General features: G+C 36.2%; 2 protein-coding genes across 2 annotated transcripts; both read left to right on the top strand.

Annotated features, from left to right (window-relative positions):
* LOC113042932 (chitobiosyldiphosphodolichol beta-mannosyltransferase-like) lies at window positions 1-4,721 on the top strand. Its single transcript, XM_026201957.1, has 13 exons — window positions 1-325; window positions 509-586; window positions 677-780; window positions 870-1,018; window positions 1,096-1,185; window positions 1,333-1,443; window positions 1,595-1,716; window positions 1,811-1,849; window positions 2,502-2,561; window positions 2,662-2,772; window positions 2,879-2,993; window positions 3,073-3,148; window positions 4,222-4,721. The coding sequence occupies exons 1-13, from the start codon at window positions 52-54 to the stop codon at window positions 4,357-4,359; spliced, it is 1,467 nt and encodes a 488-aa protein (XP_026057742.1). The 5' UTR covers window positions 1-51; the 3' UTR covers window positions 4,360-4,721.
* Window positions 4,722-6,609: 1,888 nt separating this feature from the next.
* LOC113042925 (beta-galactoside-binding lectin) lies at window positions 6,610-10,431 on the top strand. Its single transcript, XM_026201945.1, has 4 exons — window positions 6,610-6,764; window positions 9,493-9,572; window positions 9,653-9,824; window positions 9,970-10,431. Exons 1-4 carry the CDS (start codon window positions 6,747-6,749, stop codon window positions 10,114-10,116), a joined length of 417 nt encoding a protein of 138 aa, XP_026057730.1. The 5' UTR covers window positions 6,610-6,746; the 3' UTR covers window positions 10,117-10,431.
* The last annotated feature ends 3,397 nt before the right edge of the window (window positions 10,432-13,828 follow it).

Raw genomic sequence — 13,828 nt, 5'->3', positions numbered from 1 at the left:
TCCTGCCATACATTCAGCCAGCGGCAGCCACGTCATAATCAGGAAAACACAATGGCGGATGCCAATGCGGCAGTAGCTGTAGTTACAGTTTCATTGGTCCTTTTAGGACTTTTGTCGGGGTTAAGCTTATCGTGGGCTCTTCTACCAGTCGCTGTAGTTGTGCTTATTTTTGTACTAGCCAGTGGATTAAAGGGACGAGATGAACTTGCACATTTGAACGTTTGCGTGTTGGTGCTGGGAGACATAGGGCGCAGTCCTCGCATGCAGTATCATGCGCTCTCTCTCAGCAGACACGGATACAATGTCACCCTAATTGGCTTCCTTGGTATATACATTTTAACGCATGCACTTCATATTGCATCACTATTTGATTGTATGCATGATGTCGAATGACCCACCATTTTGAATGCAGGCATGCTAATAAACTAAATCACTTCGATATGCTTTACATACATAGGTCAAAGGGCTGGTTTTTAGCACCTCTAACACTAGCATGTTGCTCGCATAGGTACTAAACCTCATCAAGACATTATTGAGGATGACAGGATAGACATACTTCCCATTTCAGAACTAAAGGGGCTTACAGGTAATATAAATATATACATAGAAAGAAAGCACAAAAGTCCATGCTCAGTCATTCTGATATAAAGAATGTGAACTGCATTTTGCCTTTCAGTTGGCCCCAGAATGTTCAGGTATGCATCAAAGGTGATATTCCAGTCTTTCCAGGTGTTCTCTGTGTTGATGAAGATTCAGGACCAAGGCTATATCCTTCTGCAGGTATCTCTTTGTATTAAGCAACGTCTGAAGTCATTTTTACATGTTATGATATCTTAAAGTGAAATTCTAAGTCACTGTGCATTTTGTAGAATCCTCCTGGACTGCCAGCTATAGCAGTGACATGGGTGGCAAGTTGTTTAAGGGGAAACCAGTTTATCATAGACTGGCACAACTATGGATACACCATAATGGCTCTCACTCATGGGGAGAATCATTTCATTGTTAAGTTGGCAAAATGGTTAGTATCCTGGTAGGACACTGTGTGTTTTGAGCCGTGTTTGAAATAGTCTGAACTGTGTATTGTGTTGTTGGCAGGTACGAGAAGCTCTTTGGACGTTTCTCGGATCATAACTTATGTGTCACTAACGCAATGAGAGAAGATCTTCGTAAGAACTGGAATATTGAGTATGTTTAGTGTTCCTTTAGAATCAGATAATATTTTATTCACATTTATTATTATTGATAAATAAACATTAAATTAACAGCTAATAATAATATTAGTAAAACAGTCTACTTTTAAGACAAGTCAGTTAATCAGTTTTGTAATTTTAGGGCAACCACATTATATGACAAGCCACCACCGATATTTAGAGAAACGCCTCTGAAGCTTCAACATGAGCTGTTTATCAGAATGGGCAGTACTTACTTACCATTTAGGCCTAGGTAAGTATTTTCAGGTAGAACCATTTGTCCCCATTCCTTGCGGTTACACACATAGTAGTATAAAAGTTTTCTGAAAAGGATAATATCCCCTCGCAACTTGTTCTTTGCCATTTTCTAAATGTTTCACACATTCCTCTTTATACTTTCTTAGTCCTGGTGTCACTAAGGAGTACATGGAACTGACAGCCTTCACAGAGCACAATACTCAGACAGGTGCTGTGACGCGCTCTGCTGGACGTCCTGCTCTGCTTATCAGCAGCACCAGCTGGACTGGTCAGTGCTGTCTACACTGAGCTACAGGGATATTATCCTTCATTCCTTTAACTGAAATATCCTAACTCTTCATTATTTATGTTTTTATGTTCAGAGGATGAAGACTTCTCAGTTCTTTTACAAGCTCTTGAAGGTTATTATTATTATTTCTCTCCATATACACTACTGCATTGTTTGGGGTCAGTAAGATTTTTAAATAAATTATATATATATATATATATATATATATATATATATATATATATATATATAATTAATACATATATATATAAAATTAATACATATATTCAGTAAAAATGCCTTAAATTGATCTAAAGTGACAAAATATTTAGTTCAGTTTTATTTTTTGATAATTGTTTAATGATTTGTGTGTGTGTGTGTGTATGTATATATATATATATATATATATATATATATATATATATATATATATTAGTATATATACATTGATAGTCAGAAATGTTTCTTTAGCCCCAAGTCATTATATTAGAATGATTTCTGAAGGGTCATGTGACTCAGGAGGGACTGCTGAAAATTCAGCTTTGTCATCTTAAAATATATTACAGTAAACATTTTTTATATTTTACAATATTATAGTTTTTACTACTTTTTAATAATAAATAAATAAAAAACTTTATTTATATATTAACCTTCCCAAACTCACATTTTTTAACTGTATTGTACCACAATTTCTTTCTGTAATTTACAGTTGTATATTTATGTATTGAAATTTATTAGACCATGGAATCTTCACCATTTGATTTCTTTCTTTCTTTCTCCAATAGGGTATGAGAAGTTTGTAGAGGCGGGACACAGACTTCCATCATTGGTTTGTGTGATTACAGGTACACACCGAAATGTCTACTATGTGTAAATGTCCATAAAATCAGCTGTGGACCAATGCCTCTGTTTGTGTGTTTCAAAAACTGTGATTTATCAATACAGGTAAGGGTCCTCAGAAGGAGTATTACAAGAAGCTGATTGACTCCAAAGAATTTCATCATATCAAGATTTGCACTCCATGGCTGGAAGCAGAGGATTATCCACTTTTACTCGGTGAGAGGATCTCTTTAACAGCATTATAAAATTCATAGACCAGGAATTGTTGAGTGTCTTGACCCAAAACACATGCATTTGCATGAGTATGATGGTTTTGGAACAGGTTCTGCTGATCTTGGGGTCTGCTTGCACAAATCCTCCAGTGGTCTTGACCTTCCAATGAAAGTGGTCGACATGTTTGGCTGTTGTCTGCCAGTCTGTGCCATACACTTTCAGTGGTAAGATTGTGAGACTGGTCTTTTATAGTGGGTGTGGGTTATGTAAGGTGTCATCTGCTCATTATCTGTATCTTGTTAGCTTGCATGAGCTGGTGAGACATGAGGAAAATGGCCTCATTTTCAAAGATTCCAAGGAGCTGTCTGAACAGTTAAAGGTAAGACATCTATTGTTTAAAAAACTGCTCTATATGACTTTCAAGAATCAAAATCAAGATTTGTATGTTTTTAAAAAAAACATAATACTGCATAAAAATACCATTATATGTTTGCATATATTTAAGAAACATGCTAAGGCCCAATCCCAATTCTATTTTATACCCCTTCATCTACCCCTGGAAACAGAGGGTCAAGTGGTAGGGGTGACAATATTTCCCTAAGAAATGGGACACCACTACTACACACACACACACACCATGGTCTGTCTGAATACTGATGTGCATTAGAGCTGCACAGACCTACATAATTCACTCACACAATGTTCATCTCTCTCTTGAAATGGCCATATTTTAGAAAAAGAAAAAGTTTGGAGATTTCTAATTGTCAACTAAGTTCACATTATTGTTTCTCCAAGAAACAGTCCTACAGCCGACTTTGAAATGTGTGTTCCTGGTTGAATATGCGTTTTTGTTTTGGTCTGTGTGATTCCACCCACTGCCAGTTTACCAATAGTGTTTTGACACCTTGGGTTGCCAGTTGGCAGAAACATGGCGTATTGCAGCAAAACAAACTAGGTCAGAGATCGCAGAGTCTACCGGACCTAAAAACCCTGAGCATCCTTCCAAAAAGCTCTTTGATCAGAGGCATATTAAAACACAGATAAACAAACTCATCAGCGTACAGTGCCTTGTTGCCTTCCATGGTCACTTGCGCTTGTTCCTTATGTTCCTCAATCTGGCAACCGGTGTGAGTGCCGGTCCTGGAGGGCCACTATCCTGCAGAGTTTAGCTTCAGCCCTCATAAAAACATACCTGCCTGTATCTATCTAGTAATCCTGAAAACACTGATTACCTCGTTCAGGTGTGTTTAATTAGGATTGGAGCTAAACTCTGCAGGACAGTGGCCCTCCAGGACCAGAGTTGCCTATCCCTGGTCTACGGAGGCAGCAGGAGACACAATATTTTGAATGTGGCCTGGAGTACCCATTTCAACCACTAGCTGTCAATGTTACTTGATCTTGCTAATATAAATGTGGTAAATGGTTATTAAACTAATTCTGTTATCTCTGTAGCTCCTGTTTTCAGACTTCCCTAGTGATCAGGGGAAACTGGGCATCTTCAGGAAGAACCTCAGGGAAAGCGGGCAGCAGCGCTGGGATGAGAACTGGGACCATAACGTCCTGCCACTTATTAAAGAGCACTGCGACTGACTGTCTGGGTGATGGGTTTATGTATCGTTCTCACAAATCCTTTGACTCCCGTTCAATGGAAAGTTACTGTCAGGTATTTGCACAGGGTACACATTTTTAAGCTATCTGTCCCCACAACAGGACAATCAGCTGTCAAGCAATGCAATTGGGAAAGACTTGAATATGAGAATAAAAAGCACACTATCCTTGTAAATATTATGTAAATAAATTCTTTATTACAAAGGGATAAGTTTCTGTCATATATTTTGATCATTTCTATAGTGGAGGCTCGGTTGTATGGAAACACAATAATCTTTCATAACGATATGTCTCAGTCCAGCCATTTATGTAAATAAAAGAATAATTTTATTCATTATGGAGAATGTTATATCAGGATCATATACCACATCTGTTTCAAACAAACACAGCGATGCTACTCAAAACTCCTCAAACTTCATGATTTCATTTGATCAGACATGACTCAGAGACCTTTTAATCATTGAATGAAAATAAATGCCATATGAAACTATATTGTGTGTGTTCCTGCAAATATCCCTGGGTTTTGTGTCACCTGTGGCAATGATGGTGCTGGCTTGTATTCTTTGCAGCTGTTCAGCAGACACATTTTCCCAGTCCAGGTCCTCCACACACACTGACGCACTGTTGCTGTCACAGTTAGCTAAGCAGTTTGTGATATTGTCCTTCAGCCTGAGTAATTTCTTAATGCATTAAGGGCATGTTGCAATGTTTTACTCTCACATCCCATGGAAATGTATTCAAAAGACTCATAGCGAAGAAATTCATTTGAAAGGTGTGTAAGACGTCCTTTCTTTTATGGTGGCCCATTCCTTCCCCTTCTTTAACTGTCATTAGATGTGTATAGTTCATATTTTTAAGTCTGCTCGCTGCTGTTATTCCTAGAGACTACGGAAGATGCATGAGTGACTTCCATAGTGCCTTTCTTCGTGTGTGTTAGTCCACAGGTTGTGGTTGCAGCGCCACCTGCCGGGTTGACTGTGCATCAGCGTCAAATCATATGACTATGACTTTAGAGTATTGAGTCCCGCCCACAAGAATCTCAGCAAAAATGTGTTCGTTAACCTATTTAACTTAAAGAAAAAGACTTCCGTGATGTCTAAATATTAGATTTTTTCAATATATCGTCCCCTTGGAATTATAAGGTTCTATCTGCATTCCGAGTAGTTTTGAGATATTGAGCTTCAAAGTTATTGTGTTCCATAGGACTGTGTATAGAACCTTATTGTTTTTAAATAAAAAGTCCCATAATGTACACAACATTAAAAAACCTATCACATTATGTAAATACGTTGACAGAGAATAAGAATATGTGAATAACTCAATTTTGACAAACATGTCAGGGAGAACCTTATAATTTCAAGGGGGCAATATGTGCTTCTATACTATTCTTGAATTAGGCATCTACTTTGTATAAATATATATATATATATATATATATATATATATATATATATATATATATATATATATACATCTGTGTGAAAGTGGACATACAAGCCACTGTTTATAAACAGATTCAACTGTTTTCTGTAATGTAAAATTGACTTTGTATTATGCTAAAATTGTTTCTTTCATATTTCATAACCCCTTTAGTGGCCCCCTGAACTCCTCACTTCTCTAAAACATTTCCTGAGTTTGCGGTATCTTGTGAATGTCTTAAGACATCCTGGAGCCCATGCAAAACAATGCTGTAGTTAGTCTAAGACATAGGCTATGAATGAATGAATGAACCGAATTGTTAATGTGCTGAAATGCTTGTGTGTACAGTTTAGATTAATAAGCAAACTACAGTGTCGTATTAAAATGCTCGTCAATTTCACAAAGCAGCGCAAATTGGCAGTGTCACACATTCATTTCGGCAGCTCCAAAATACTACTGCATCACAAAGACCACAAATACATCACCTCTGATTCCAGTTCATCGTGACTTATTTTCGTTACATGATCAATATATTTTACAACGTGTGACAATTTTCAACCAAGTCATAGCATGTTAATTATATTACGCATTTAATCATATTTAAAACTGAAGCCAGTTGTTTCAATGAGGTTTAATAAGTAGATTAGTTATGGGCTACAAGCGCATAATTACATTAATTAATGTTCTGTTCGCAGCGTACACATTGTGGTTATAGCGGTTTGTTTTAATTATTCAGATGTATTTATAGCGTATTACCAGGACATGTCTAGAAATGGCATGTAGTAAATCCACATGCCTTTTTGCGATTGGTCGAGATCGAGAAGCAAAGAAACCCAATTGGGTGAAATAAACATCGGTCATCTAGCTTCTGGTCGCAGTGGACATAAGAAGCCCTCCACCCAAATCAACTTTCTCCCTCTGACACTTCGTTTTAACTTCATTGGGTCACAATGGAAGACAAAATTAATGTGAGTAGCCTAATTTGTACAACACATAGTCGATACATTATTCTTTATGTCAAACGGTGTGTTTAAGATTTGTTTCTAGTTAAGACAACTATATGTTAGAATGTCTTCTCTGTATCTTAATTTAGCTCAAATAATACATATGTGTTTGTAGCAGCTGAAGTCTGGTGTCTATGGCTACTGATACTGTACAGTAAGTTGTCTATTTGGTGCATTATTTAGTTGTAGTGTCTAAGCATTGTGCATGGGTGTGACCTCATATCTTGAGCGCACTTACTTTAATGAAGCATTATTGTTATTACATCATTCATTTCTATCATAATGTTGTAAATCATAATGTCATTTTACTATATTTATTTATATATTTATTTCCTTAAAAAAATACAGTGTATACAGTGGCCATAAAAAAAGTCACCCCCCCCTTAAAAATAATCAGATTTTGTGTCAGTATTTTGATAAATTAAATTAAATTTTTGGATTTCTGTCAGATATATCGCTTGGTTTTGAGGCCAAATAATTTAAATCTTTAAGATATTTTGGTGCAGCTCAGTCGTGACAGCATTTGTGTAGAATTTTTGATATTGTTGTCACATGCACACCATTTCCTCCTGCTTTTTTGTTCAGTTTGGAGTGACGTCCTGATCCAGGGATGGTCTGTGATTTACCAAATATCTTCCACTTCTTTACAATAGAATTCACTGTGTTTGTAGGCATTGATAAAGGCTTTGAAACTTTTTGTATCTGTATCCTTACTTGTGCCTGTCCACAACTTTATCCTGGAGATCTTTTGACAGTGTCTTTGCTACCCATAGTTGATTGTTTGCTTCAGTCCAAGGACTGAAATGCTCCAGGAAAACTCTTTTCATGCTGAGCTGATCAAAATGAACTCAGATGATCACAGTTGAGAGTCAAATGGCTTTTTGTGCCATTGAGAAGGTGATTAGCTACACCTGATTGAGTTTAAAAGTTTCTGACATGTTGGTGTTCTATCTTTCATTTGGATGTTATAAGTTGCACGGAGTAAATGCAGCTGGATAAAAAAAAAAAAAAAACCTGTTACAGTCTTCATTTCAGGCAGCAAAGCAACTAAATGTGATTATTTTAAAGAGGAGTTCTTCTTTTCTACACGCACTGTAGCTGTTTGTTAATGAATATTTTACTCCGCAATGATAAATTAAATTGACCAAAAGTGAAAGTAAAGACTTTTACATTGTTACAAAAATATTTCAGTTAAATGTCATTCCTGTTAACTTCAGAATGTTCAACAAAAATGTATCACTATTTCAACAAAAATATTATGTATTATGTAGCACAAACATTTTCAACTGTGATAATAATAATGTTTTTTTTTTCTTGAGGCTCAAATCAGCATATTAGAATGATTTCTGGCAAATCATGCGACACTCATGACTTGAGTACTGAATGCTGACTGTTTTTTCCTTCTGCAATTTAGTTCAGTTTCCATGGAGAAAAGCAGCCATAATCAAATAACAGAAAGTGAACAAGTTCAGGACAGAGGTTACCTTTGGAGCCTTGGCTATTGTGTTTTCAATACTTACCCTTCAACATTTTAGGGTAATTCATCTAACCTTAACATGTTTAGTCCACTGGCATTTCTACGGATGAAGCAAGACTGGCCGATTCATGTCCAAATATGGCCTGAAACCATACAGTACCCAGGGGCATTAAGAAAGAGACCTTTATCTCACTTTCTTTCTAAAGCTCAGCAAAAGCAGCATGACTCAGTAATTCTCAACTATGCTAATCCAAAAGTCTGAGCATCTTCTGCCAGCTTCCCCTTTTGCAGCTGAAATAAACAGTTTAGAAAGTTCAGAAAGAAAGAATGAGGCAGGTCACACTGCTCTGAGAGTGTCGTTCTGCAGAAGCTTCGGTTACTCACACTGACTAATGTGGAAAGAATTTACCTCTGTTACACATCTGTTCTTTCACATTCTCAGTCATAGCGACTTTCTCCCATCTTTTCCTCCTCTTATCTCTCTTTTTTGACCCTCCTTTCTCTGCACTATTCAGCCAACTGTTTCCTCTCTCTTCTGCTATCATTACAACAGCTATAAAAATCTCTCCTCGACAGCTGTGAATCACATACAGAGGCCTTGTGATTTTGCAGCTGTTGACCCAACTTGGCTTTTAAACTTACACCAGATCTCTCAAAGATGGCATGGTCACTTATTTTTAAAGACTGAAGATAGCTCCTCTTCTATCCATTTTCTCAGTAAAAGGGTACAAAGCTGTAACTGTGGCAGTACCCTGAAGTACAAAAGCTAAATTTACCCCTGAACGCTACTTTTTAAAGTGTACAAATTTCTATGTCGTGAAAGGGTACCACCCTAGTGAGTTTTGTGCCTTTTTTTCAGATAGAACCCATCTATCTGAGAGGTTTTCCAACAGAGCAGCTGTGCCACATCAGAAATTGTTTGAAAGTTCCAGTCTGGCTCTTTGCCTTTCACCATCGGACTAGGATTTTCCTTTCAACGCATAGGAAAATTTAAGAGCACTGCTTTCGTGAGGCTGATTCTGTCCACTCCATCATTACAGCCACAATCTCTCTTTGGTCTTATAGGGAAAACCAGGCGGAGTGCCCAGTTATACAAGTCAAATTTAAGTGGATCCACATGTTCGGCTGTTCATACCAGCAGTGTGTGAGATACACAAAAAGAAAATTGAATTATGCAGAATAAAGAGTAACTTCAGCTCTCTCTGTTTCTAACAGGCTATGGTAGTGAGGAATATGTCCTTTAAGACGGGACAGACTCTGACTGTTACAGGAGTCCCCAGTGCTGATTCCACAAAGTAAGTCTCCCCAAAGCAACTTCTCAAATTCAAGACTTTAAAAACACCAAGAGTCATATCTCCCATTTTCTCTTTGGCAGTTTTAAAATTAACATCGGTCACAGCGCCGAGGACATCGCTCTACACATGAACACTCGTTTTGACGCCCATGGTGACCAGCGCACTATAGTGTGCAATTCCTTCCAGGACAACAAATGGTGTGAGGAGCACAGAGCGGCCAACTTTCCGTTTAACCAGAACGAGGAGTTCCAGGCAAGACTCATATATATTTGAATGAAACTGCTATTTAGGCATAAACGTAAAGATGATAATAATAATAAATAGGCTGTAGATGAAATTGAATGGTCCACTTATATCAGGATTTTAATGAACATGCAATCTCTTTTCTTTCCTTCAGATAAAAATCACTTTCACCAGTGAGGAGTTCCTGATTACTCTTTCTGATGGTTCTCAGATTCACTTTCCTAACCGTCAAGGCGCTGAGAAGTACAAATATATGTTCTTTGAAGGAGATGGCAGGATCCATGGGATCGAAATTAAGTAGAATAATCAACACTTAAATAAGGCTTCTGTTACTCTGTTATACCACAATTTTCACCTACTCAGTATGGAGTATCTCAATCACACTATTATCACTTGTGTGTCAAATCAGCCTTATCAATGTGATGTGGCACTGCCTGTGTAAACCACTAGAGGGACCCCAACTACAATAAATTGCCATGAACTTCACTTGTTCATTTTTTTCCTACTTCTCCTTTCTGTAATAAAACATCATGTTCTTGAGTCTGGTTTGTAACTAAAGCAAATTCACTATCTATGATTGTTGGCATCTAAAATAAAATCTGTTTTCACAGATAAACAAAGCATCTTTGACTTTTTTTACCTGTTGCATTTGTTCATGCAGAACGGTCTTTTGTGTTTACATTTAGTTTTGATTCATTATGGCAGAACAGATGGAGGACATTCAGAATGAAACAAAAGCATTAATTCCATTAGGTGTTCATCATACAAACGTCAAAATATGACGTCCCGGTGCCAGTTTAAAATAGGTCATTCATGACATGAATAGAATATTTAATGCATGAGAAACTAAACAGCACAATTAAACAATTTCCTGATGTGTTGGAAACATGAATTAATTATTACATTAATACAACAAGTCTTAAATGTAGTCATGATAATCAATTGACGTCAAATAATTGATGTGCAAGGCATTTTATTATTATTATTATTTTAATTATGGGGAACCTATGGGGAAAACTATAAAATGGCATAAACTGTCATTTATATAAAGCATCATTTAAAAAAAAATACTTTGATAGTACTAATTTGTTGAAAATGTACTACCACTAGACTGACAGTACAATGTATTGTAAAATAAAACTATTATAACTTCCAGTATAATACTTAATTCAGGTTCAAATGTTTTTCTTTTCATCTGTGCAAGAATATCAGTGGTTTTCCACAACATTCAGTCTATATTGCAATTGTTTTTCATTGTAAGGAGCAAAGAGATGAACTGATATTAATGTCTCTCTCTTAATTTGTTTAAGCCCTGGGAATGTTGCAAAAGAAGTTTGTGTGAGGTTTTGACAGGTGACACAAAAAGTCCTGAGCTTGAGAGAACATTTTCAAGACCACATCATTAATCCATCCAATGACAATGAAATTTTACACTATCTTTCTTCAAAAGGAAGAAGTCAGTGCCCTGAATATTTCCTGTACTTCTAAAGAAATCTTTTAAAATACACACTTCAGATCTCAACACCTCTTGGCTTTGTGTGTGTGAGATGAATAGCTAGCACAACTGTTTATATAATCTCTTATATAAACTTATGCCATATGCATGTTCAGTGCCTTGATTTTAACCTTTGAAATGTCAACTGGTATATCAATGTCAATGTTTTTTTTAGTTTTTTGTTTTTTACACTGGAGTAAAGCTGAAGTATCCCCATTCCACTCTACAAAGTTAAAAGTATAGTTATACATGATCCCAGACCCTTCTCACATGATCAGTATATAAAGTCAAAATATGCACTTACAAATATGCTCTTTATTTTTCCAGTATCCCAACTCCAACTTGTTCCTTCAGCACTACATCACTGTTGTTATCTTGCAGCGATTGGCAGCCAGCTGTTGTTTTTGTCTCTAAATTGACCCTGTTTTCCCCACCTCTTTCAATGCTTTATGTTAAAACAGCATATTTTCATTATATAATCCCCCGCGCTAGCCTGACACGTACCGTGTCTTCCACAGAAACAGGCGTGCATTTGTAAAATTCACGGTAAGACGCCCACTAGCAAGTTGTCAAAGTCTTATAGGACAACAGTCAATCAGTTTGTATTTGCAGATGTTCATTTTCCTTTATAGGTCATGTGTCAGAGATAATATAATACATGAACCTTCCAAAAGAGAGGAACTATAAGAGGGATTATAAATTGGATTTGTTCATTGGCATCAAAAAAAGGTAGAGAACTAAAAATGCCTGTGCAGAATTTCAGTGATAACAGTTTTTGTAGCAAATACTATCTTAGTCTAATTAAGTTAATTGAATGTTTAAACCTTAAAATATAGTTGTTCTGGTAGGAAAGCCATTCAGTTATTCTGACACACACACACACACACACACACACACACACACACACACACACACACATTTAATTTACTTGTTTGAGAATGAATGTATTTTTTTTACAATGAACAGGTTTAAGAAACAGTATTTAAAATACAGATGATATATAATAGTTTAATTATTGTAAATTTGAACAGTCTAAAGGTTAATACAGTAGGCTGTAAGCTATTTTAGAATCTTTGAATTCCATGCACCTGAGTTGCAAGTATTTGAACATCAGGTGGAAGGTTTTAGTGCTTCGTTTTGTTCAGGCACAGCTTGCAGTTAGTATCACTATACACTGTTTTTGGGACTGATGAACCATGACAGAACCTTTCTATTTCAGTTCCACGTATTTCTCAACAGATCTAACACAGCCTCAGTATCAGCTTTGACAGGTATGAGAGGTAAAGCATGTTTTATGGACCACAGGCTAAGTACATTAACATTATTGTAGTAGATTATTTTATCCAAAAATAAATAAATAAATAAATAATAATAATAAATAAAAATTAAATAAAGATACCAGTGGCTGCTATAAGAAACTGAATTAGACACCAAATTATTTTTTAAAGTACTTCAGAATAATTTTTTACACTTTCAGTCATTCAAAATTTCATGTGTTTATTGCATACATTTTGCTAAATGTATAAGTTTGTGACAGTTAATCATGGCATGTGAATGGAAGCGCCATGATTAACTGTCACATACTTATACTATTTCTAGTGATTTTACTCACTTTCTGTGCCTCTCTGGACTTTTCTAGGAAATTTAGAATTAAGGACATCTTTGGTTTACAAACTACCTCTAAATACACTCAAAAAAATAAATATAAATAAATAAATAAATAATTTGCTTTTGAATAGCTGACCCACTATGATTATAATATGTCAGACAAAGTTTTTTTAAAATGATTAATTCAGGAATTTCTCTCCAAGGTGAATAGTTTACATTTCTGCTTCTGCATTTCTGCATTTCAATCTCTAGCAAATTGCCAAAAACCGGGACTGTTCTGTCTCTGTGTTTTTATTTCCTTCAATTGATTTGTTGTTCTACTGGATGTTAATTCATTGGCATGGAATGTCTTCTGTCATTGACCGGGTGCTTTTCAGGGGCCAGGTTTCCATGGAGAGCTGACATTCTGAGTGTTGAGAGTGGACATGCATAATCGGGAAGGACGTTCTCTGCTGGGCATGTGCGTAGAGATGTGCAGTGGTTATTAGCATGTTTTACCATTCACAGAGGTCAGACGGTGGCATTTATCCTAAATCATCGTCTGCAGTCATAGTGCCTGCCACACCAGTACAGGCAAGGGGCAAGACAAGTGATTAGCCTGCTTCTTATCACATAAATGATATAATAATCACTCTTGTTTAAGAAAGACTGTCATGTGCGATACTTGAGGAAATCTTTGTTGTGGGAAAAAGATAACTTGTTTGTAGAGTTATTTTTTGAATATACAAAAAATAAAATGTCTTTCGAACTAGAATAATTTATTTCATTCTGACCAGTTTATCAAAAGCATATATAAGATTATACTAATTACTATACTTAAAGAGCGGGAAATCAAGTTAATGGACCAATCAGTACGATGATTCCTTAATTTTACACTCTTTTAAATACTATGATAAATTGGATGGCAGCC

The sequence above is a fragment of the Carassius auratus genome, chromosome 3 (genome assembly GCF_003368295.1).
Source record: "Carassius auratus strain Wakin chromosome 3, ASM336829v1, whole genome shotgun sequence".
Classification (NCBI taxonomy): Eukaryota; Metazoa; Chordata; class Actinopteri; order Cypriniformes; family Cyprinidae; genus Carassius; species Carassius auratus.
Note: the sequence above shows the minus strand (reverse complement) of the source record. Positions and strands in the feature narration are given on the sequence as shown.

Excerpts from the sequence above, each read along its gene's own strand:
- LOC113042932 (XM_026201957.1), top strand. The coding sequence starts at position 52 with ATGGCGGATGCCAATGCGGCAGTAGCTGTAGTTACAGTTTCATTGGTC. Across the intron at positions 1,186-1,332 it reads CGTAAGAACTGGAATATTGA|GGCAACCACATTATATGACA; the intron begins GTATGTTTAGTG and ends TTGTAATTTTAG. Across the intron at positions 1,717-1,810 it reads CAGCAGCACCAGCTGGACTG|AGGATGAAGACTTCTCAGTT; the intron begins GTCAGTGCTGTC and ends TTTTATGTTCAG.
- LOC113042925 (XM_026201945.1), top strand. Across the intron at positions 9,573-9,652 it reads CCCAGTGCTGATTCCACAAA|TTTTAAAATTAACATCGGTC; the intron begins GTAAGTCTCCCC and ends TCTCTTTGGCAG. Across the intron at positions 9,825-9,969 it reads ACCAGAACGAGGAGTTCCAG|ATAAAAATCACTTTCACCAG; the intron begins GCAAGACTCATA and ends TCTTTCCTTCAG.